Consider the following 24,316-nt stretch of genomic DNA (forward strand, 5'->3'; position numbering starts at 1 on the left):
GCGAGTCATGACTCCAAGGCCTGGAGGCAGGTGCTGCAGAGCCGCTGAGAAACCCAGCGCCCCAAGGCCGCAGACCTGACCAGTAGACAGCAGGCGCCGAGCGGGCGCAGACTTGGCTCTGTGTCAAAGCAGCCGAGTGGCCTTTCTGAAATCCGGCCGCCGCCCGCCCGGCAGAGCCTGGGTTCTGGCCCGTCACCAGAACCGCCTTAGAGAGGGGCGGGAGGAGCCCAGAACTTGGGGCCCCTGACACAATTGCACATCCTTTTTTTTTTTTTTCCTTTCCCTTTTCTGTTCTCCGGCCCGAGACGACACAGTATTCAAGTGAGGTGCTGGCGAGCCCGTGCGTGCCCGGGCAGCGCAGAGACGGCCAAGATGCAAAAGTCGAGAAGAAAGTGAAAGCGTGTCTGCAGGAAGGCGCTGCCAGCAGCTCCAGGGTTAAAATATCCAGTCCCCACCCCCCCCAGCCCCCTAACCCCCTCTGGTCGGGATCCCTCTGTCCCCTCCCCTCTCCCTCACCCTCCCTCTAAGTCGGGAAGTCAGGCGGGGAAGGTCAGTGCAAAGAACGGACAGACAGACGGACAGCCCCACCCGCACCCCCACCCGTGGCCCCCAGGGGTGGGGCGGGGGGTGCTCCCTGCTCTCAGCAGCACGGTGCTGGCGAGGTAAGGCACAACCGTGGCTCGCCACGGCTCTCTTAAGGCAAGTGTCGTCTCGGAGGAGTAAAGCTTTGGAAGTCGGGCAGAGGGAGGGGAGGCGCCCGCTGGGCGCAGTGTCCCTTGGGCTGGAGGGGAGCCTGGCGGGGGCCGGGGAGGCCGCGGCTCCCTCACCGGGCGCTGCCCTGGCTACCGATAGAATGCGAGGTGCTGTAGCGCTTCTTCACGATCATGCTGATGTAGGCCTTCATGAGCTTGGCCACGTCCACCACCTGCCGGGGAGAGCACAGGGGACATGGTGAGGCCCGGCTGGGCTCTGCGGGGAAACTGAAGGGCCCAGTGGGGCCGGCCAGGCACCCCCACCCGCCACCACCACACGCACAGACGGCGCCCCCTGCCGACGGCCCCGAGGTATCGGAGACGCAGTTACAAGACCCGCCTGCAGGGGCTCAAGGAAGGGTCAGTCCCCTCTGGGCTGGAATGAGCAGCTTGCTGCACGGACCCTCTGCTCGGTCTCTGCCAACTGCTGGTGATGCCTCGGAGAAAACAGGCGACACCCAGGGGGCTTGAAAACTGTAGCCCCCCCCCACCTCCTCACCTGTCCGGTTCTGCACTGCACCAGCCTGAACCCCTGTGTGCACCTGCCCCAGATGCGACTGTCAGCCGCTGTGGCTCTGGGCACCCCAGCAGCCTTCTGTTGCTCTTCCCCTCGGCCTTCCAACCTCACTGCTTGCAAAACGGCGGGCAAGACAGCAGCCCGCGGCCAGGACCCTCGGGTCAAAGGCCCCTCCCCGGAGGACAGACCCTCCTCCCACCAGCCGGCTGGAACACACTGTCGCTTCTGCTGGAACCTGCCAAGGACTCCGTCTCCTTCCCCTCCGTGTCTCCAGCAGCCCGAAGGGCAAAGCACGTTGCCCAGCCTGTGCCGTGGAGACCCCACTGGGCCCTGGCAGCATCAGGACCACCGTCTCCCCAGATCTCACCAGCGTCATCATCATCCCTATCCCTGATACGTGCTCAGGCTTTGCAGCAGATGGCGAGATGCATTTTGAGCCCTCTTCGGGGGGGATTTGGGGAGCCAGAATTAGCTTTCCCGGCATGGTCACATGCCGCCCCCCCCCCCCCAGCCCCCACCTCGCTCCTCAGGCGCGCTGGGTGCAGCTGCCAGAGACAGGCCCCCGGCTGTGGGGATCACCTGCTAATGTGCACCAGGCAAACTAACTCAGCAGTCTCCCCCTTCCTCGCGGACAGCTCTGTTATTTCCCTGTCTCTGCTTCTGCTCCATGGAGATGCTCTGCTGACACCAGGGCACCCAATTTCTCTGCGGTAGAGAGTGAGGAGAAACCTGGGGTTTTCTTTCTTCTTCTTCCTTTTTTTTTTTCTTTTTGGGTCACACCCGGCGATGCTCAGGGGACCCTATGGGATGCTGGGAGTCGAACCGGGGTTGGCCGTGTGCAAGGCGAACGCCCTACCTGCCGTGCTATCGCTCCAGCCCAGCGTACGCCTTCTCAGCAGAGTCGGGGGACGAACGTGGGAAGTCACCCCGGTGTGCCTCTTACCTCGCTGGTTTCGAAGAGCAGCTCCCGCTCGTCCACCACGATCTTGTACGTGTTGGCCAGGGGCGCCCCGAAAGAGAGGATGTGCTCGTACTGGAAGACCTCCAGCGGCCGGCCCTCCCCACGCTTGTACACGGAGACGGCGTCCGCGCTGACGCCCAGCCACAGCTCCTGGGGGAAGCCGCCTTCCTTGCACTGGGGGGGGCAAGAGACATTGAGAATGAACTCCAGAGCAGCTGGAAATGTGGGGCGCAGGGCACAGTGCATACCCCTCCCTACAGCTGTGAAGGCAGTGTCCAGCTCTGAACCCATGTGAGGTGAGCCCGGGCATGGCGGAAACCAGCACTGGTTTCCCGGGTTCATTAAAAAAAAACAAAAAAACTTTATTTTTTAATTTTTAAAAATTTTTTGCCACACCCAGTGATGCTCAGGGGTTCCTCCTGGCTCTGCACTCAGGAATTATTACTCCTGGCGGTGCTCGGGGACCATATGGGATGCTGGGAATTGAACCCGGGTTGGCCGTGTGCAAGGCAAATGCCCTATCCCCTGTGCTATCGCTCCAGCCCCTCTGGGTTCTTTTGTTTTTTTTTTGGTTTTTGGGTCACACTTGGCAATGCATAGGGGTTATTCCTGGTTCACGCATTCAGGAATTATTCCTGATGGTGCTCGGGGACCATATGGGATGCTGGGAATCGAACCTGGGTTGCCCGCCTGCAAGGCCAACCCCCTCCCTGCTGTGCTATGGCTCCGGCCCTTCTGGGTCCATTTCTGACTGGTCAGTTTCGCACATCTGGGGCACCTGGAATGTAAATCCCAGCAACTTGCGTTGTCGCTCTCTCTCTCAACACCACGTTCTACTTGTTCCTTTAATCAGTGACACCAGGTCCTCTTGGCCGGAATCTTTCCCCAGGGTCTCTCCAGGCCAGGCCACCCGGACCTGCCCTGCTCCTGGGAGCTCTGGGTTTTCTCTTCCTCCATCCTTGGGTGGGGGATGGGGGAGACATACTGGGGAAAAAATCAGTATCAACTGAGGCTGACTGGCTTCTCTGCGTCTGCTGCTGGGGATCAAACTGGCCTCACAAGTGCACGACAACTGCTCCATTGCTTGAGCCCCAGACCCCAATTTCTTCCTTTAGCAGAGTTAGGGTCTGGGGCCAGAGTGACAGTCCAGCAGGGAGGGCGTTGGTCTTACACGCAGCCGACCCAGGTTTGATCCTCGGGTATCTTATTTTGTCCCCTGAGTACTAAGGTAAAGGTAAAGGCCCTCCCGTTGATGGTCGATTTGCTCGAGCGGGCCCAGTAACGTCTCCATTGGAGACTTTGTTGTTACTGTGTCTGGCATATCGAATACTCTCGGTAGCTTGCCAGGCTCTCCAAGAGGGGCGGAGGAATCGAACTCGGGTCGGCCATGTTGGCGGCTTGTAAGGCGAACGCCCTACCCGCTGTGCTATCGCTCCAGCCCAGGTCATCCAAAGTAATTTAAAATTAAATTAATTAAATTAAAGGTCCTCCCATTGATCATCGATTTGCTCGAGCGGGCCCAGTAACATCTCTATTAGAGACTTTGTTGTTACTGTGTCTGGCATATCGAATACTCTCGGTAGCTTGCCGGGCTCTCCGAGAGGGGCGGAGGAATCGAACTCGGGTCGGCCATGTTGGCCGCTTGTAAGGCGAACGCCCTACCGCTGTGCTATCGCTCCAGCCCCTGAGTACTGCGAGGGGTAATTCCTGAGTGTGAGCCAGAAGTAACCTGCAAATATTGCTGGATGTTAAAAAAAATAAAGAGAGAGAGAGGGGGGAAAAAGACAAAAATACAAAACCCAGGTATGGCCAAAGCTTCTGATTTTGTTTAACTGGAAAAAAAAAATATCTTGAAATGCTGAGTCTTACTAGGCCTTTATTATAATGGGGTCCACACCCCATTATAATAATAATAATATAATGTGTGGTTAGGCAATGTCCAATTCTTTCTTTGATTGCAAATACATATATTTGGGCTTGGGGGTCACACCTGGCATTGCTTAGAACCACCCCTGGCAGGGCTCAGGAGACCAGATGTGATACTGGGGACCGACTGGGGCCAGCCCTGAGCAAAGCAAGCGCCCAGGCCTTTCACTCCAAATACGCAGAAAGCATTCGGCAGCGGGTCTGCCTGTGTGGCAAAGAAGCTAGTGGCCAAGCCCGGGGCCACTCCCAAAGAGGACGTGACAGCCACGTTCTGCCCTCCGCCCTGCGTCCACTCGGCCGCCGCATAGGCCTGAGCCCCGCCCAGGACTCCCGAGCCGGTGCTCACCTCCACGTCAAAGAGCGTGGACCCGTAGCCGGGCCACTCCTTGATCAGGGCCATATACTTGGCCATGGCCTGCTCTTGCTTCATGCCCTGGAACTTCTTCCACTTGTCAAGGACGCTGGCGCGCACGCAGGACACCTCCTCCTTCACCCACATGTCCAGCATCTGCTCTTCCTCGGCCCGGGGCCGGGGCGCAGGCCCTGTGCGGAAGCTGCGCCTGAGTGTGCCCTCCAGGAAGCTGGTCCGGCGCTTCTCCAGCCGCTCACAGGGCACGAAGGGCCGGGTGGACTGGCTGATGCGCGCCTTGAGCCTCTGCACCGGGTACACCTCATCCAGGGCTGGCACAGCGGCCTGTGGGGACTGGTCGCCCAGCAGGTACTGTAGCCGCAGGGCTGCCAACACCTGCAGGTTCTCCTCGGGGGCCGGGTAGAGGCCCTGGATCACCGCCTCGTGGGCCTGCAAGGGAGAGCACGCCGGGATCTTGGGATCAGCGCCTGGCACAGTTCAAGCGCGGGGGAAGGGCGGGCGGGTGGGCCTCATCCGATCCCTCTGTCCTCCCAGCACAGCACAGCTGGACTGTTCTCATTATTATTATTATTTTTGCTTTTTGAGTCGCACCCGGCGATGCACAGAGGTTACTCCTGGGTCTGCACTCAGGAATCACTCCTGGCAGTGCTCAGGGGACCATCTGGGATGCTGGAGCTCGAACCCGGGTCAACCGCGTGCAAAGCGAACGCCCTCCCCACTGTGTTATCGTCGCTCAAGCCCAGCCCCCTACCTTTAACTAGCACTGTTGCTGGCCCTGGAGAAAAGTTTATCCCAAACGCGCAGAAAAATATTTTGGTGCACACAAAAGGACAGCCGGGGCCAGGACTCCTGGGGACTATCTGCCCCGCTGGTGTCCGTGCTTTAGCGTGGAGCGCGTCGGGAGCGTGATTCTGTTTGCCCGCCGTGGGGCGGTCTCTTTACCTGCTCAAACATGAACGCAAACTCCACGCTGTCTGTGGGGACGTGGTCGGTGTCGAGGAAGCAGTAAAGCTTGAAGTAAAACTTCCAGGGCAGGTCGCCGCCTTCAGACGTGGCTGCCAGCCTAGGGACAGGGCAGAGGCTCAGAGAGCGGAATGCATGGGACTGACAGTCTCTGGGAGATTCTTCCTGAGGAGGATCCTGGCACTCTGTCCAGGCTCACAGCGCAGGTAGAGCACAGACAGACAGACAGACAGAAAGAAAGAAATCCCCACAAGAATGAAGCTTAGGAATTGGAGCGAGAGCACAGTGGGGAGGGCCTTTGCCTTGCACACGGCCGACCTGGGTTTGATTCCCAGAATCCCATGTGGTTCCCCGAGCACCACCAGGAGTAATTCCTGACTGCATGAGCCAGGAATAATCCTTGTGCATTGCCAGGTGTAACCCAGCCTTCAAGATCACTTCAAGAGAAAACAGCCTTCCACTCAATTGTGCTCATGAGTCCTTCCTGAGTCTACCCCCCGCCCCCGGCACCCCCCTCCCCCACCCCGGTCTAAGCGCTACTGGCCAAGCATTAGAATGAATCTGTAGAAAGAGAAGAAACCCAGGCTAGTTCTTCATCCCATCCCCCATCCGTCAGAGCCAACCACGACAGTATTTTAAATTACAGACACAAATAGTATTGGAGCTAGGTTTATAATGAGCGGGAGTTTTTAAATGCCACTCAAGGGGTACTCAAAAAAGCACGACTGGCTTGTATCTACTGCCGTTGCTGCAAACTAATGTCAAGTTTGCGTGGACCCAGGATATCCCTCGTAGAGACCCTTAACAGGAGGCTAAAGAGAGAGAGAGGACAGTCCTGACCAGCTGCACCCCGTGAGACTGGCTTTAGGGAAGCATCAAGAAAAATGGGCAGTCGAGAACAGATGACCGGTTAAAGGAAACTTTGGTACATCTACACAATGGAATACTATGCAGCTGTTAGGAGAGATGAAGTCATGAAATTTGCTTGTAAGTGGACAGACATGGAGAGTATCATGCTAAGTGAAATGAGTCAGAAAGAGAGGGACAGACATAGAAAAATTGCACTCATTTGTGGAATACGAAATAACATAATATGAGACTGACACCCAAGGACAGTAGACACAAAGGCCAGGAAGATTGCCCCATGGTTGGCAGCCTCCCTCGTGAGCTGTGGGAGAAGGCAGCTGGGATAGAGAAGGGATCACTAAGTCAATGATGGTTGGAAGGATCGCTTGGCATGCGAGATGTGCGCTGAAAGTGGATAAAGGACCAAACATGATGACTTCTCATATCTGTATTGCAAACCATAATGCCCCAAAACAGAGAGAGAGAGAGAGTATGGGGGAAATTGTCTGCCATGGAGGCAGGGGGAGGGATGGTAAGGGGTATACCGGGGAACACTGATGGTGGAGAATGTCCCTGGTGAAGGGAAGTTGATCACTGTATGACTGAAACTCAAAGATGCAAGCTTTGTAAATATCTCATGGTGATTCAATAAAAAAAAAAAAACACGAAAGAAAAACCAGCAGCGTAGAGCGATTAAAAATGAAATCTGATCAACGCCACACGGAGACAGTGAGAGCGAAGGTCCGGCCCTGCCTCTCCGTCAATCTGCTCCCTCCGACGAGGAGAAGGGACGGAACGTACTTTTCAAACTTGGCCAAGACGTCAGCCACGACGGTGCGGCTCTCGATGGCCTTATCCACGTGCCCGTTGTACTCGAACAAGGCGAACATGTTCCTGCTGTCCTCCATGGCCAGGCCGCGGATCAGCTTCTCCACCACCTGCGAGCACGGGACGCGCATTTGGCTCCTGCAGCTGGTGGGTCTCAAATGTGGCTCCGTCACGGCCCAGGGCGGAGGGTCTCCCCACACCACCACCGGGGGTTCTCTGGCTGGCCAGAACTTGGAAGGCGCAAACGACCCCCAGCTCCCAGCCCTCCTTGCCTGAAACACAGGGGCTTCCTCGCGCTCGAAACGCCCAAAGCACATACAGAGCTGAGGCCCCGGTTCTGGCTGATAAATCCACCCCCTCCACGACTTCCACTGAGGTCTTGTCTGGCTTCCACCCAGCTCGGTGGTTTCCTGATTTGTGTGGGTTTGGCCACTCCAGGACGGCCTGGGGAAGGGGGTGGGGGCAGCAGGCCAGGGCAGCAGTGCCAGGAGTGGGGGGCAGAACTAGGCCCCCGGGGTCAGGGATCAGAGCGACAGGAGCCCCCTCCCGGACTGAGCTTAAGTGAGAGAGGAGGAAGACGCGTTCTCTTCTGCCCGTCCAGGCAGCGAAGGCCGACACACACGGGGGCGAGAGGGAGACGAGGACACGAGCCACGGGCAGGATTCTGGCACACACTCAGCCCACTGTTCCCGCTCTTCTCCGACACGTAAACTGGTCCTTATTGCTGTGCTGAGGTCTGAGACACACACACACGCACACACGCACACACACACACACACACACACACACACACGGGCAAGTGACTCGAACTCTGAGCCAGCCCTGAGACACAGACACATACACACAGAGGCAAGTTAACACACACACACACACACACACACACACACACACACACACGGGCAAGTGACTCGAACTCTGAGCCAGCCCTGAGACACACACACACACAGACAAGTGATTTGAACGCTGAGTTAGTCCTGAGACACACACACACACACACACACACACACACACACACACGGGCAAGTGACTCGAACTCTGAGCCAGCCCTGAGACACACACACACACACACACACACACACACACACAGACACACGGGCAAGTGACTCGAACTCTGAGCCAGCCCTGAGACACACACACACACACACACACACACACACACACACACACACACACAAGTAATTTGAGCCTAGACACACACACGCAAGGGACTCGCAAGTGAGCTAGTCCTCGAGCACACTGGATTTGATTCTACTGGGGGGGAAAAACCCCAAACCTGTCCCTTCCTTTTATTTTTGTCTGGCTCTCCCCAAGTCACAGGCCACATGCCGCTGCCTCAGGGGTGTTTTGGGGGGCACGGGGTGCCTGGGGTGGAACCCTGGCCTCACACATGCAAGGCACAGAGCCACGCTTTAGGCGGTCTCTTACAACCTATTTCCTTTTCTTCTACTACTAAAATCCAGCCACTTCCTGTGGCGCTCAGTGGGGGAGGGGAAGTAGGCGGTCGGGGGTGGGGGCCACTGCCCGGCACTGCTCCAGCTGCCCCCAGCAGTGCTCAGGGCCAGAGGATGCGCTCGGGTGCTCCGCGCCTTCTCCCAGTGCGAAACAGACGCTCTGTGCGCTCCCTGCAGGGAAGGCGGGCTGACCCCCCTGCCCTGCGTGCCTCTCCCCTCAACCCTCCCCCCCCGCCCCGCCCCGCCCCCCGGCCCCTCACCTCCCCGGCCGTGGTGTGGGAGTTGATGGTGATCCTGCAGGAGCCGCCACCGTGGCAGTACACGGTGGACGTCATCTCCTGCCTGTGGATCAGTGCCTCGATCTCATCCCGGGACGGCACGAACTCGCGGCACTTGGTTTTCTTCAGCGACTCGTAAATGAAGAGCGCGTACTTCTCCATCTCCGTCCCGGGAAACTGCTCCCGGATCCTAGGAGACAGCGGGGACCCTGTCACGCCTGGCGGCAGGGAGCAGCGTCTGGGGTACAGTCTGAGTTTCGACACAAACTCTGGGCGGGCCAGAGCGACAGGGCGGCCAGCAGGCAGGCAAGGCGGCTGACCGGGTGTCAGTTCCCAGAACCCCATGGGGTCCTCCAAGCACTGCCAGAAGTGAGCCCTGAGCACAGAGCCAAGAGTAGACCCTGAGCACTGCCGGGTGTGGCCCCCAAAATCAACTCCCCACCCCCACCTCAAACTCAGGGGCAGAAGAGATAGCAGAGGGGCTATAGGGATAGCACAGAGCTGGTGGCAGCCGCCCCCAGGTGTGGCGGACCCCACCCACTCCGAGAGTCCAACTGTGAGCGGTTCTTCCACCCACACAGCTCTGCAGAGCAGTTGTTCCTTCCCGCGGAGGATGAGCCCTCGAACCGCTCATGAAATCTGCTTTTCCGAAGCTGCAGAATCAGAATCGGCCTCTGACTATGTGCCGGGTTCCCTGCAAGCAGCCCGGCACGGCACAGGGAGAAAAGGCCCTCGGGGGCGGGAGCCAGAGTACATCGCGGAGGGAGTTTGCCGTGCATGCAGTGGACTCGGGTTCAATCCCCGGCACCCCATACAGTCCCTGGAGCGCCGCTAGGAGTGATTCCTGAGGTCAGAGCCCAGGAGTCACCCCTGAGCATCGCCAGGTGTGACCCGAAAAGCAAAAACAGAAAAGGCCCTCAACAGAGCCGCGATGGAGCTCGGCGGCCCAGCACAGATCCTCAGAGGCGTGAGGCCCCGGGTTCGACCCCTGTCCCAACGAAAGGGAAGAGTCTGCACTCCCGAAGCCTGTTCCAGGACTGTGAGCAGGAAGTGGAGGCCCTGACGCCCACAGCAACCCTCACAGAGGCTCCCCGTCCCCCCCAGCCCCATCTCTGACCTGCCCTTGGGCACCACTGAGCCCGGCCCCCTCCCTACCTCTTCAGGTGGAACTTGAGGTACTTGAGGATGCCCCGGCTGGGCAGGAAGGTGCAGCTGAGGCAGGTGAGGATCTGCCAGCTGTAGAGGTTGCCCGGGCTGCCCGGCTGGGGCACCTTGTTGGTCTGTTTGATGAGCTGGCAGTAGAGCTCGTCCCGCAGTGGCCGCAGGTCGTGGCCCGTCTGCAGGATGCCCTGGATGAGGGGGACGGGGTCGGACATGGACTCCAGCTGCTGCAGCGAGTGGAAGATCTTGATGGCCTCGTCCTGCAGCGTGGTGTAGCCTTTGTCCTTCAGCACTGGGGAGGCGAGGGCAGACACGGGGGTGAAGGTCGGCGCCGGCTGCGAGGCAAGGAGCGGGCCACAGGGGACCGTCCGGGTCCCCCACTGCCTCCACATTCAAACCAGCGGGACGCGGTTGCCCAAGCAAGCAGGTATTCACCAGAAAGCTGGTGGACGGCACAGGCATGTGCAGACTCAGAAGCGGAGACCCAGGTGCTGCTCGGAGCCCGCCTCCGCCCACCCCTTCGGGAGCCGCGCGGCAGGCCTGGGACACTCACGGTTGAGGTTGATGTCGCCATAGGGCAGAGGCAGCAGCGGTGAGTGCAGCGGGTGATGGGTGTGGCGCAGGATGGGGTTCCGCTTGTAGATTTGCTCCACCACATCCAGGTTCAGGCAGTTTTCCTGGGCAGGGGGGAAGGAAGGGGGCGTAAGCGCAGCACTGGGGGGCCCGAGGGTCGCGGGAGAGCAAGGTCGTTCTCGTGCCACGCTCCTGGGGGCGAGTAGCTGGTGCTGATGAGGGCTGGGCACGGGATGGAGAGCACAGCACAGGCTAAGCACCTCCCGGGCACGCGGCCTGGGGTGGATGCCCTGGTCCTGCACCTCGGTCCCTCGTGTGGGTCCCCAAATAAACAAAGTAAACAGCCCCTTTCCCCCAACCGAACTGGAAGCCTACCCCTAACGCCCAGGTTCGGTGACGGGAGTCTAGCACTGTAGCACTGTCCTCCCGTTGTTCATCGATTTGCTCGAGCGGGCACCAGTAACATCTCACAACAAATTGTGAGACCTGTTGTTACTGTTTTTGGCATATCGAATACGTCACGGTGTAGCTTGCCAGGCTTTGCCGTGCCGACGAGATATACTCTTGGCAGCTTGCCGGGCTCTCCAAGAGGGACAGAGGAGTTGAACCCAGGTTGGCCACTTGCAAGGCGAACGCCCGACCCGCTGTGCTATCACTCCAGCCCTAGCCTGGATAATTTCCAACACGGGCCAACTTCCAGAACCCAGTGAGAAGCGCAAGCACGTGAGTTCGGTGATGGCAAACTCCAGGCCTCACGGGATAGGGGATGGGCTGGTCCTTCTCACCCCCCATCCTCACGGGACCCTGGAGGTCACACCCACAAACTGCCTCTGGCTGCTACTTAAGCTCCTTAACTGCCACGATCCAGAGACACACAAAGGAATCTCCAACCAAGCAGCACAGCTCGTTGCAGAGATTTCTCCAGACTCTGATCATCTAAAATTTTAGAGTTCTAGGAGAGTGCAGCCACAACATCTCATGCTGTTCACAACAGGCAACACAAAAAGGAGTAGCACTGTAGCACTGTCCTCCCACTGTTCATCGATTTGCTCGAGCGGGCACCAGTAACATCTCACAACAAATTGTGAGGCCTGTTGTTACTGTTTTTGGCATATCGAATACGTCACGGTGTAGCTTGCCAGGCTTTGCCGTGCGGGCGAGATACTCTCAGTAGCCTGCCAGGCTCTCTAAGAGGGGCGGAGGAATCAAACCCGGGTCTGCCGGGTTGGCCGCATGCAAGGCAAACGCTCTACCCGCTGGGCTATTGCTCCAGCCCACAAAAAAAGAGCATGGGGGAGATTGTCTGTCGTAGAGGCAGGGGGAGGGGTCGGATGGGGTGGGGATGCTGGGGACCTTGGTAGTGGAAGATAAGCACTGGTGGAGGGTTGGGTGATTGATCACCGTGTGACTGAAACTCAAACGGGAAAGCTTTCTAACTGTTATCTCAAGGGGATACAAAAACTAATAAAATGAAATTAGCATTCGGAATTAAAAACGTAATGTGGAGTTCATGCCCAATTCAATCAGCTTAATCAATGGCTGAGTACGTAGCAGGACTCCTACATTATTAAAAAAATATAGTAACTTCTGGCATCGAAGAAGCCAGGAGATAATACTATGTGCCTCAGAGGTGGCTGGCCCTGGTTTGATCCCTGGCATCACAGATAGTCCCCTAAGCACATACATGGGGAGAAGTACTTTTCCCCATCTGAAGAAACCCACAAGCGACATCTGAAGACAAATAACGGAGAGCCATTTTTCATTTTTCCTACGTCACTCATTCTCTTGGTACAAGGGTTTTTCCATGTTATCTAAAATTTCTGTGTGGATTTAATTAGTATATATTTACTATCTACTAAAAAGTGATCGTTGGGGAGCAGTGCTACGGATTGAACCCAGGGCCTCACACATGCCAGCGCTCTACAGTGAGCTACAACCTCCCCCGCTTACAATTATTCCAAAGTTCTTTGACCAAATTGAGAAAGGCAGTATTATATTTAATTCATTTAAAAATATTTTTTTGCTAGCATTCTTCTTCTCTCTACTCAGCCAGAACACGCTAATACGTTACTAATGGCACCGTGTCTGTCTTCCCCTTCCCTCCTCCTGAAATCCCTCACAGAATTTCATCATGCATTCATGCTCCTAAAAGAGTCATTTGGGGTATAAAAAAGTCAAGTTACTTTTAGCGCATTAAGTAAACAGAGAAGCTGGAGGAGAGGTGATGAATCACTCCATTTTGGCAATTTCATTTCCACTACGAAACTTTTTCAGTAACATCTAATTGAAAGTTGGAAAAAAAAAATAAAAAACCCACAAAAACTCAACCCTGAAACTACTTCAGCTATTTTGTAGGCGACTTAATTAGGCCAACTTGTCTGATTTCTTCAGAAGCATCATTTCATACTTGGAAAATCTAATTTTCTTTTCAAAGCCTGATTTCAAGTGAATGAGAAAAGAAGTCTAAAAATAATTGGGGAAAAGCAAGTTTAAAGAAATATTAAGGCTAGAAATGAAATTATACATTTCCTGCGCCGTGGCTTCCTTGGAGAGCTTTTACAGAGTTTGGAATCACTGACTTGCAGAAATTCAGCTCCAGACTTGAAACGGGGTGGGATGTGATCTCTGACAGATGTGTCGGGGTTCCCCACCCCCCGCCCCGAACCTTAACACAGGCGGGGGACTTGCTAATCCCGATCATGCCCATCAGCAATCACCAGCCTCACTAGCACTCACTCTGCCGCCTTGGCAGTTCTAGCCTGTTCTCGCCTTTGTCTCAGGAACCTGCCAGCACAGATAACTCAGAACCGCAGTCAAGAGAAACCCCCCGGCTTTGAGGCCAGCCGCACATGCTAGGGGAAAAGGCAGCTCAGAAAGAGAAGGGAGCACCAAATACAGGGTGTTGGGAGGTTCCGCCCAGGATGGGAGAAGCATGCTGAAAGTAGACTCTAGACCGAACATGATTGCCACTCAATGCCTCTCTTGCAAAACACAGTACCCAAAAGAAGAGAGAGAGAACAAGGGGGAATGCCCTGCCGCAGAGGCAGGGTGGGATGGGGGAATGGGGGTGGGAGGGATACTGGGATCCGTGGTGGTGGAGAATGGGCACTGGTGGAGGGATGGGTACTCGATCATTGTATAACTGAAACCCAAGCACAAAAATTTGTAAGTCTGCAACTGTACCTCATGGTATTTCACTAATAAAGATTTAAGGGAAAAAAAAAAAGAGAACCCCCCTCCCCCCCCGACTTGTTTCTGCACGGGAAACTTGAACAGCAGCAAGGGCAACACAACTGGAATAACCCACGTCTCGGTTCCCAAAGGTCCACACTCGCGGCGATCAATGGGCCACGTGCCCACTCATCAACCCATTTATACAGCAATGGCACTTCACAATTCACAACTTAACCCGCTCGGTGTCACTCTGGCGACTCAGGAGGTTCAAGGACTGTGGCCGCGGCTAACAGGGACCCCAAGTTTCTACAGTCATCTGGTTTCCGTGCGGGTGAACCCACCGCATGGCCTGGACACTACACTACAGGAGGGGACTTTGTAGGTTGCCCTGGGACAGTGACCGAGATGACGCCGGCCCCTCAGAGCACAGCGGGCTGTGTCTGACACAGACCACACACCATGCCCACCAGTGGGGTGCAGCCCTGCACCCCTGAAAGATGCCCCTTCTTCCTTCTGCTTGCAGAGTGCAGAAGTGAGGTTCGCTCTGTGCCAACCTCAAATGCTTCCACGAAGACAACACACTGTCAGCATCAAATTCCACCTGAATCTCACCGTTAGGCTCCTAAACAAGAGAGCCGGGTCTTGCTTACAAAATTAGCTGACAGTGAGTTCTAACCGAGACTTCAGAACTGAGCCTGGAGAGCCAGAGAGCAGGTTAGGCGCTGGCCTGGCATGCGGCCAACCCAAGTTCCATCCCCAGCGTCCCGTTCGGTCTTCTGAGCCTGCCAGGAGAGACTCCCAAGTGCAGGGCCAGGAGCAACCCCTGACACCACCCGGTGTGGCCCAAATACAAAATAGAGAAAACCAAACCGAGCTTGACTAAATGACCCCTGAGCAGAACTAGGGAGTGACCCCCACTGACCTTGATATCTTGAATGAGCTGTTGGGTGGGGGTGTCGATCGGGGCCTTGGTGTCCGTCACGTTCTGGATGGCGCTGGACCACCGTGTGGCCTCATTGAGCAGTTTGGTGTAGAGTCGGTAGCAGTGCTTCCGCCCGTACACGGTGACGTTCCAGTAACCTGTGACAGTGACAGCCATGCACCCGCATCAGTTAACAGCCTGTGTCCCGGGTAAGAATCCCACCCTGGTAGCCCACTGCAGGTGGACGCCACCCCCACGAGCCTCTCTGAGCGGGAATACATTCTGACAGAGAGTGGCTGAGCGTGTCGGCGTGCTTCTCCCTAGCCCAGCCAGCCTTGCATCCAAAGACGCACAGAGCTCACGGCGGGGAGGGAAGAAGCCCGCAGTAGGAGGCTGGACGGTAAGCTCTGCTCAGAGAACAGGCACGGGCGGACACTCCAGGCCCCTCAAGGCTCTGAACTAAGGTTAAGACCTTCTTGTCTCTTTTCCTTCCCTCAGCTTCTCCCTGGAGAAGAAAAAAGCCCCTTGCAGCCGGCTAGTGGCCATCACACTACACGCAAAACAGAATCTGGGACTGAGTGACTGCTTCAATAGGTAGAACAAGGCATTTTAGAATGCCTAACTGGGGCCGGAGTGATAGCACAGCAGGTAGGGCGTTTGTCTTGCACGTGGACGACCTGGGTTTGATTCCCAGCATCCCATTTGGTCCCCTGAGCACTGCCAGGAATAATTCCTGAGTGCATTTGCATCGTTGGGTGTGACTCAAAAAGAAAGAAAGAAAAAAAAAAAAGAATGCATAACTGCATTTAAAGGGCTGGAGCGATAGCACAGCGGGTAGGGCGTTCGCCTTACACGCGGCCAACATGGCCGACCCGAGTTCGATTCCTCCGCCCCTCTCGGAGAGCCCGGCAAGCTACCGAGAGTATTCGATATGCCAGACACAGTAACAACAAAGTCTCCAATGGAGACGTTACTGGGCCCGCTCGAGCAAATCGACGATCAACGGGAGGGCCTTTGCCTTTTACCTTTTAACTGCATTTAAAAATTAACCCCAAATCACCAACCAGCAATACCAACCCCCAACACAAACACTCTAAAAACAGTTCCACCCATCCTACTCCAAAGGAGGGACACCGTCCCCTGAAACTATATTTTTCTAGGTGACTCTCATGGGCAGTCAGGATTGGGGCTCTTGGAAGATGCTTCGGTTAAAAATAAATAAATAAATAAGAGGAGGGGCCAGAACAATAGGGAAGGCGGGAGGATGTTTCCCTGGCACATGGTCGACCAGGCTTCAACCCCCAGAACCCCATATGGTTCCCCGAGCACCGCCAGGAATTCCTGAGTGCAGAGCCAGAAGGAATCCTTGAGTATCACTAGGTGTGACCCAAGAAGGAGAAGAAAAAAAAAAAAGAGGAAAACCCATAAAATGGAACAGCTTCCTGGAGGATCATCTTTGCCTTTTCACACAGAATTGAGCTGAGAAGACGCTGCAAGTCAGTCAGCGCCCGAGTCTGCTCGGCTCAGCGGAGGCTGCCTCCAAGGAGAAGCCCCAGGAGTGTTTGTGGACGGAGCAGCCCGGGTCTCTTCCCCGGCTGCTCTGTTGGGCCCGCACCCACCCGTTACCTGTCTCCTTGAAGATCTTCTCATCCGGAGGAACCACGGAGCAGAGGCTGTTGAGGACCAGGGTGCCCAGCTTCAAGGCGTTCTTCTCCGAGCTCTTGTAGTAATCCAGCGAGTTGTGGGTGAGCACGAACCACCGCTTCTTCAGCTTCAGCGAGGACATCTTCGGGCTGTTCTTGACCTCTTTATGCAGCCACCCTGGGGAGGGCGAGAGCGAGCGTGAGCGCGAGGGAGTGATGGACTAGCAGCGAAGCAAAGGCCCGGCCACCCAGACCAGACCCATCTCTCTCCCCCGCCCGCCCGGCTGGGATTATGCGTTTGAGGATTTTTGCATCCCCGGGGATCCCCATGATGCGGTGGCAGTGACGGCGAGCGGTCACCTCTGACGATGAACTCCTGGCCCTCCACGCGTGTGTCGCCCTTGGAGCGCTGCAGCAGGGTGATCCAGTGATGCATCTCCTCGGGTGTGTCGGCGTTGCAGTGCAGGACGCGGTTGGCCGTGATGATCACGAAGGAGTTGGGTCTGAGCAGACAGGGGGGAGGAGAGGAGTTGGCCTGAGCGTACGCGTCGCCCGATCCCCGCTCGCCGCGGCCCTCCCAGCTGGGGGTCGGAGGGACAGTGGCCCGCAGGATGGCCCCGTGAGTCGAATCGAGTCAAATCTTTTTGCTCGTCTCCGCCGACGTTCTCGAAGGCACCATTAACCTTTAAAGGAGGACCGACACACGCCCAAAGTCCTGCCAGGGGAAAGACATTCCTTCCTGCAAAACTTTCCAGATGAGAACTGGGTTCCCGGAAGGCTAAACAAGGTGAGGGCAGGATTTAAAAAAAGAAAAAAAGGTTTATTTGGGGAGGGTGGGGTGGGGGAGGGTTGCCTTTCCAAAATAAATTTCTCTCTGCCTTTGGATCTAGCCTTGGATAATATTTCTGTGGGTCGGTTGAAAAAAAAAAAAACTCAGCCGGCAGGAATAGAAGATCGGTAACGAGGTGTCAGTGGAACATCTTAGACACTTGATTCTTCTGGGCACAAAGGGCCACCTGGTCCGTGTTTGCAAAGCAATCAAGCGAGGGCGCGTTTCCCGGCCAGGGCTAATGGAATCACGGAAATTTCCTTTCCCGCTTAGCACCCTTTGGCCTGGCCATGCTCTCGGCCCTTGCTCAGAACCTGCCCCCCCCACACCCCTTCTCCATGCCCCCCCCAGATTTCCATTCATAAGCTGGTGACGGGGGCCCGTTTCCTGCCAGTGTTGAGAAGTTCACTGCAGTTACATTCGAGGTTCAGAAGTGAAGCTGCAGGGGGGGATGGGGTGCGGGTGGCGGGAGGGATGCTGGGACCATTGGTGGTGGAGAGTGGGCACTGGTGGAGGGATGGGTACTCGGTCGTTGTATGGCTGAAACGGAAGCATGAAGGTTTGTGAGTCTGTAACTGTATCTCACGGTAATTCATTTAAAAAAAAATTAAAAAGAAAGAAAGAAGTAAGACTGCAGGGCAAGGAAGGGCAGTGGGACTGGGTGCAGGGGGGCCGGCAGTGTCCTTAAAAGCACACGCAATGGGGGCTGGAGCAATGGCACGGCGGGTAGGGCGTTTGCCTTGCACGCAGCCGACCTGGGTTCGATTCCCAGCATCCCATATGGTCCCCTGAGCACCGCCAGGAGGGATTCCTGAGTGCAGAGCCAGGAGGAACTCCTGTGCGTTGCCGGGTGTGACACAAAAAGAAAAAAAAAAAGCACACCCAAAATTTTTTTTGCAGTTGGGAGAGGAAAGTCTGGGTGGAAAGTTCCAAGCGTCGCAGGGCCAGCCAGCTGGAGGTTAGTGGCTTTGGGGTAGAAGGACGGAAAATAGGTACTGACGGTCTGAACCCGGGCTTTTCTCACCCACTGCACTGACATCTCCAGAGTCTGGAAGAGTTTATGTAAAGTCCTAAATGACAGCATCACCGCTGAGGAGCCCTTGTGTGTGTGTGTGTGTGTGTGTGTGTGTGTGTGTGTGTGTGTGTGTGCGCGTGTGTGGCGGGGGGGTGGGGGAGAGTGTGATGGAGACCCAAGAGCCCCAGTTCTGCCTAAAAGACACTACTGACTGGCTGTCAATCCATTTTAACATTTAAAAACTGGAGCTGAGGGGGCTGGAGCGATAGCACAGCAAGTAGGGCGTCTGCCTTGCACGTGGCCGACCCGGGTTCGATTCCCAGCATCCCATAAGGTCCCCTGAGCACCACCAGGAGTCATTCCTGAGTGCAGAGCCAGGAGGAACCCCTGTGCATCGCTGGGTATGACCCAAAAAGCAAAAAAAAGAAATAAAAAATAAAGGAAGCATATTCTTCACGTGTCCATGGTTCAGGGTCTATGTCCACGGTTTCCCTCCGAATTTCAGAGGTGGCCAGAGAGGAAGACTCCGAATGGTAGGAACATGGTTCCAGGCAGGAGGCCGGGGTCCAGCGGCCTACAGTCCTCTCATAGGTCCATCCACAGAGGGACTGAAGTCCCCAGAGCCCAGGGAGCTGGCAGGGGCGTCGCTCTGACCCAGCATCACCTCTGAGCTTACCTGTCAGGGCTGTCGGAGGCGCACACGGAATCAATGAGCCCCACGTCCAGAGTGCCCTGGGGAAGGGTACGAAGGAGAGAGTGAGGACGGCGCAGGCAGGAGGCTCCTCACCCCCAAACCCCGCAACCCACTCCCCACGACAGCCCCAGTTTGGAAAAGGCCCAGGAGCCCAGGAACAGAGGGGGCCGGGCCAAGGAACCACCGGACAGACGCAAAGTGGAGCCATTTGCAGCGCGCAACGAGGATGGGGTGCCAGTGGCTGCCTTCACGGAGGGATCAGGCGCGGGTGAGGTCAGCGGGAAGGACAGGGACAGACCCAGAATGATCTCCCTGGCACGTGGGATATAAAGACACCAAGTCAGGGAGTAACACAGTCCCAGAGGCGATAGAGACGAAGGGCAGGGGGCCTGGTCTTCGGCAGAAGCTGCCACTGGATTGGAGGTGGGGGAAAGTTAGGGAAGGGAGCACCAGGCCCATGGCGGAGGGGGGAAGGGCCCACCACGGGGGCTGCTGGGGGACGAGGGAAGCTGGGGACACTGGAAAAGGGCAGTGGGCACGGGTGAAGGGATTGGTGTGGGACTATCGTGTGCCTGAAACCTAGTAAGAAATGACTTTGTTACTCTGCAGTTCACGGTGATTAATTTTTCAATTATCCAAAGTGAAGTGGGGGGAAGGGGGAGGAGGAGGAGGAGGAAGATCCTCCCTCAACCTAATTCCTAGAAGAAAGGAGGGAGGGAGAAGAGGAAGGGGAGAGGAGCAAGAGGAGGAGCAAGAGGAAGAGGAGGAAGAGGAGGAGGATGAGAAGGAATCTCTCTCAAACTCTGTCTCGCTCTCACGATGTGATCCCAGAATGGTGCACACGGGCTTCTCTGAGCAGGATGAATTTTTGCATTTACGGCACGATCCACCATTACAATTTAGGCTGACTCTGCTAGAAATCTCGAAGCTAAGTTTCCCTTACAGGAGAAAAACCAGATGTCTGGACAATGATTTCTATGCCCGTTATCCCGTCTGTGAGAGCAAGAGAGAAAGAACATGATGGAGAACTCACCACACCCTTTGAAGAAACATGCGAGGTGCTTCCAAGACTTCATAGAAATGAAAACTTTATTTGGAGGGGGAGAGGTTCTTTTGAGGAGGTACCAGATAGTTCTGGGGTTCTCTGGAATGGCTGACCCTAATTCTATCTCTGGCATCCTCAAACCCAAGAACCAAAGAGTTAAAAAAAAAAATAAAAATAAAGATTAGAGGGGACCGGAGCGATAGCACAGCGGGTAGGGTGTTTGCCTTGCGCGTGGCTGAACTAGATTCAACCCCTGGCATCCCATATGGTCCCCCAAGCGCCGCCGGGAGTAATTCCTGAGCGCAGAGCCAGGAATGACCCCTGCGCATCGCTGGGTGTGACCCCAAAAGCAAAATAAATAAATAAATAAATAAATAAGTAAAAGATGAGAGGGGTGGAGTGAAAGTTCAACCGGGAGAGAGTTCGCCTTGCATGGGGCTGACGTGGGTTCGATCCCAGCATCCCGTATGGTCCCTGAGCACCGTCAGGAGTGATTCCTGAGCGCAGAGCTGGGAATAACCCCCGAGCATCAGCAGGTATGACCCCAAAAGAAAATAAAAAATAAAGATTCGAGATGGGAGAACTGAAATCTATCACTATTTATAATCTATACTTGACTCCGCTTTTCTATGGGATCTCTAACTGACACGTCCCTGACTTTAATTATTCTTAAGTTACAGACTGTTTAGAAATTAGAAGTCACCGCCCCCACCCACGTCCCAGCTCACGCACCACGGCGTTCTGCGGGTTGGCCTGCTCGTCGTGCATCTCCCGGATCTCCTGGTCGGTGGAGGCGTGCACCTGGCTCAGGACGCTGAACCACTGGCTGCGGGGAGGGAGAGAGGCGTTAGGGAAAGGCGGCTCCAGCCGTTGCAGGCGCCCTGGGGCTCCAGGCTGAGCCACGCTGCCTCTCCTCTGCCTCCCACGAACTGGAATCGGGCTCCACACCCGCAAGGAGTCAAGTCAGCAAACCAGCCGGAGCAGGAGAAGTAGCGACCATGGTCAGTTCCGGTCAGGGACAAGCCTTTCCTTGGGTTCTCCAAGACCTTAACGGACACTTCATGAAGACGAGGAGTTGAGAAATAGGCAGCAAGTAAAACGTGTATTTCTTTAGTTCTACCCCCAAACATTTCTATCAAAGATCTTCACTAAAGGGGCCAGAGCGATGGCACAGTGGGTAGGGCATTTGCCTTGCACGCAGCCGACCTGGGTTCAATTCCCATATGGTCCCCCGAGCACCACCAGGAGTAGTTCCTGAGTGTATGAACCAGGAGTAACCCCTGTGCATCGCCGGGTGTGACAAAAAAAGAAAGTGTGTTTCTTTAGCCCTACCCCCAAACATTTCTATCAAAGATCTTTACTAAAGACCGTATTTGCAACCCAAGGTGGTATTCAACTGTGTGAGGCCCAAGACTCAGGGGGCAATGCTCCCACCTTGCACACCAAAGACCCCTGTTTGTATCCGCGGTACTGAGATCAAACAGATCAAATCTTAAGCTAAGAAGGCCAATCAGGTGAGAGCACAGCTCAGAATGACTGTTTGATGTCTCTTTTCCCAGTCATCGCCGGGATTTCCAACCCGGGAGGCCTTCTACTCCTGTGAGTAAAATAACCACAGGAGAAGTTGAAAACGACGCTTGCAGATAGAAGTGAAAACACAATTTTTACACAGATGACTTTTTCTATATTTCAAGCAAATTTTCTTACTTCCAGCTTTATCAGAGTAAGACATTAAGAAACCAGAATTGGGAGGCCGGTAGAAATTATATGACATAACACAATTATGATATGACATATCACACAATTATGATATGACACAACACAAAACCATCCATCCATCCAACTACCCGTCCACTAACTCATCTACCCACGCATTCAACTATCCATACATCGACCCACCCACCACGCATCCAGGCACCCACTCACTCATCCTCCCATTCTTCCGTCCGTCCTTCCGTCCGTCCGTTCTTTCTTCCTCCTGTTCTCCTTCCCACCACCCACCATTTATCAAGCATGTACAAACACTACGCGCTATATAAGTTACCCAGCAAGATCCTCCAAGGTCCCACCTGTGATGTCTGAAGGAGAAAACTGTAGTCAAAAGACACTCCACATAGACGGACTCTGAGGCTGTCAAGGGGTCTGTTTTGTTTACAGCAGAGACACAACTTGAGTCTTTACTTTGTCAAGCTCAGAAATATCCCCAGTCACACACTGGGCAAGCGGGCATTCAAGCTGCTGGTCACAGGGGGGAAGAATAACGTTTCCTGTGATTTCCAGCTGGACAAAAGACCTTGGGGGATTTGGGGGCAGGGTGGGGTTTGGGCCCCACTCAGCAGTGTTCAGGGGCTATTCCTGGTCCTTGCCCAGTCCTTGGGGACCAGGTGGGATCCACTGCATGCAAGGCCCTTACCTTTACTCCTGTGCTCTCTCTCCAACCCTGACATTCTTGAAGTCTATTTTTTTTTTCCTTTGTGGGTCACACCCAGCGATGCACAGGGGTTACTCCTGGCTCTGCACTCAGGGATTACTCCTGCGGTGCTGGGGGACCATATGGGATGCTGAGAATCAAACCCGGGTCAGCCACGTGCAAGGCAAACACCCTACCCACTGTGCTATCGCTCCAGTCCCACATTCTCGAAGTCTGAACTGCTCACGTGAAATCGAGTCTAACTTGGAATTTAAAAAAAAAAAAAAAAGGTGTGTTCCCACTGGGTAGGAGCAAGGAGTGCTCGGCCAAGACCCTTCAAATGGGACATTCAGCTGGCTCACTGAGGCACACAGTGGACAGGACAGCAGGCAGGCCTGTCCCTGGGCAGGAAAGCTTCCCGCTGGTGCCCACAACCCCCAGATGGCATGACGGGCTCTACTGCCATGCCAGGGTTGCAGGTATCTCATGTTTGGGTCATAATTTATAGACCCACGCAGGGCTCTAAGTGGTTCCCGTGGGAAGGATTCTTTGCTGCCTCCATGGTGCCACTCAAAACCACCATTTTTTTTTTGTTGTTGTTGTTGTTTTGTTTTGTTTTTGCTTTTTGGGTCACACCTGGCGATGCACAGGGGCTACTGCTGGCTCTGCACTCAGGAATTACTCCTGGCGGTGCTCGGGGGACCATATGGGATGCGGGCAATCAAACCTGGGTTGGCCGCGTGCAAGGCAAACGCCCCCTCCCTGCTGTGCTATCACTACAGTCCCAGAACCAACGTTTCAAAGGGTGCTGAGGGAGGGGAGGGGAGAGGCCCTGAACCCCTCCCCGTTTCCGCGGGGGTTTGGAACTGTCAGGTCCAGGAAGGCCCCTCTCAAATGAGCCATCCCTGTAAGATGTGCCAGCAAGGCAGTACAGGGGAGAATTGGTCCATACAACTGGTTTGGATGAGGGAGGGGGACGTGCTTGAAGGGGCCTGGGGTCCTTGGGCCATGAAAGGGGTATACCCCTGAGGGGTGTGGTGTTGGAATTATGTCTCGAGAAACCACAGGACTAACACCTTTGGAAACCACAGAACCTCAAATTTAAAAAAAAATTTTTTAAACGATATTTGTGTCTGATCCCACCACTGCCTTGGTTACGAGTGGGTGACAGTCCCCCCATGGCAGATACTGCAGCCTCGAAGGGTACATGGGGGCCCCATGGGACCCAGAGAAGCATCAGGACTCCCGGAATTTTGGGACACATCTCAGCACCCCAACAGCAAGAGCAGAGGTCCAGGCAAGCTGGGGAGCTTGGCTCTGGCCCCGAGGAACACCGCGAGCCCCGCGCTCAAACAGAACGTCCTGACAGCAGGCGTGAGCTCGGCCAGGACCGGGTGGGAAGACCCTTCACCCCCACTTTCAGTGGCTCTCAGCTCCCCCCACCCCCTACAACGCCAAGTCACAGGATGCGTCGGCTGCAGGAATGCAGTGACTCACTACACACGAAGCAGTTGAGAATGAAACCCACACTCGGCAGCTGAAACTAGGAAGGCAGGGGCCAGGGAAGGTGACCCCCACGCAGGACCAAATCTGGGCAGAACCTGTGACTCCCCAGACGGAGGGAAACACTGCAGAGGGGAATCCGCATGGAAAACACCTCCCTACAATGCACCGGGTCTGAGCCTGGCCCCCGACAATGCAGCCGAATGTTCTAGGGAGCAGAAGCGGCTGCAGAGAGGGCGCCCAGGGCCGGAGCTCATGTCGGCACGTGTGGGAGCTGCAGGTGGGACCCCTGGCACCTGACGGTCCCCCAAGCATCGAGGGGTGTGACCCCTGATTCAGGAGTAGCTACTGACCATGGCCGGGCCATGGAGCTCCAGCCTCATCCTCCACCCCCCACCCCCCAAACAGCCACAAGAAAAAGACACTGGCAGAGCATGCCTGCATGAGGCCAAGCG

At 55.5% G+C, this 24,316-nt stretch overlaps 1 protein-coding gene across 2 annotated transcripts in view; it reads right to left on the minus strand.

Moving 5' to 3' along the window:
• Positions 1-501: 501 nt before the first annotated feature.
• MYO10 (myosin X) overlaps positions 502-24,316 on the minus strand; it is a 244,990-nt gene continuing 221,175 nt past the window's right edge. The window contains exons 28-40 of one of the 2 annotated variants that reach the window (XM_056108957.1): positions 20,681-20,774; positions 18,886-18,941; positions 16,726-16,868; positions 16,349-16,543; positions 14,723-14,880; positions 10,607-10,730; positions 10,048-10,345; positions 8,875-9,082; positions 7,137-7,273; positions 5,469-5,589; positions 4,503-4,955; positions 2,213-2,404; positions 502-925 (exon numbers count right to left, since the gene is read on the minus strand). In XM_056108957.1, coding sequence (XP_055964932.1) covers positions 824-925; positions 2,213-2,404; positions 4,503-4,955; positions 5,469-5,589; positions 7,137-7,273; positions 8,875-9,082; positions 10,048-10,345; positions 10,607-10,730; positions 14,723-14,880; positions 16,349-16,543; positions 16,726-16,868; positions 18,886-18,941; positions 20,681-20,774 — 2,281 coding nt within the window. In that variant the 3' untranslated portion in view covers positions 502-823. The remainder of the gene's footprint in view (positions 926-2,212; positions 2,405-4,502; positions 4,956-5,468; positions 5,590-7,136; positions 7,274-8,874; positions 9,083-10,047; positions 10,346-10,606; positions 10,731-14,722; positions 14,881-16,348; positions 16,544-16,725; positions 16,869-18,885; positions 18,942-20,680; positions 20,775-24,316) is intronic. The other variant, XM_056108958.1, reaches the window with a different exon arrangement.

The sequence above is a fragment of the Sorex fumeus genome, unplaced genomic scaffold, assembly GCF_029834395.1.
Source record: "Sorex fumeus unplaced genomic scaffold, SorFum_2.1 ptg000240l, whole genome shotgun sequence".
NCBI classification, from domain to species: Eukaryota; Metazoa; Chordata; class Mammalia; order Eulipotyphla; family Soricidae; genus Sorex; species Sorex fumeus.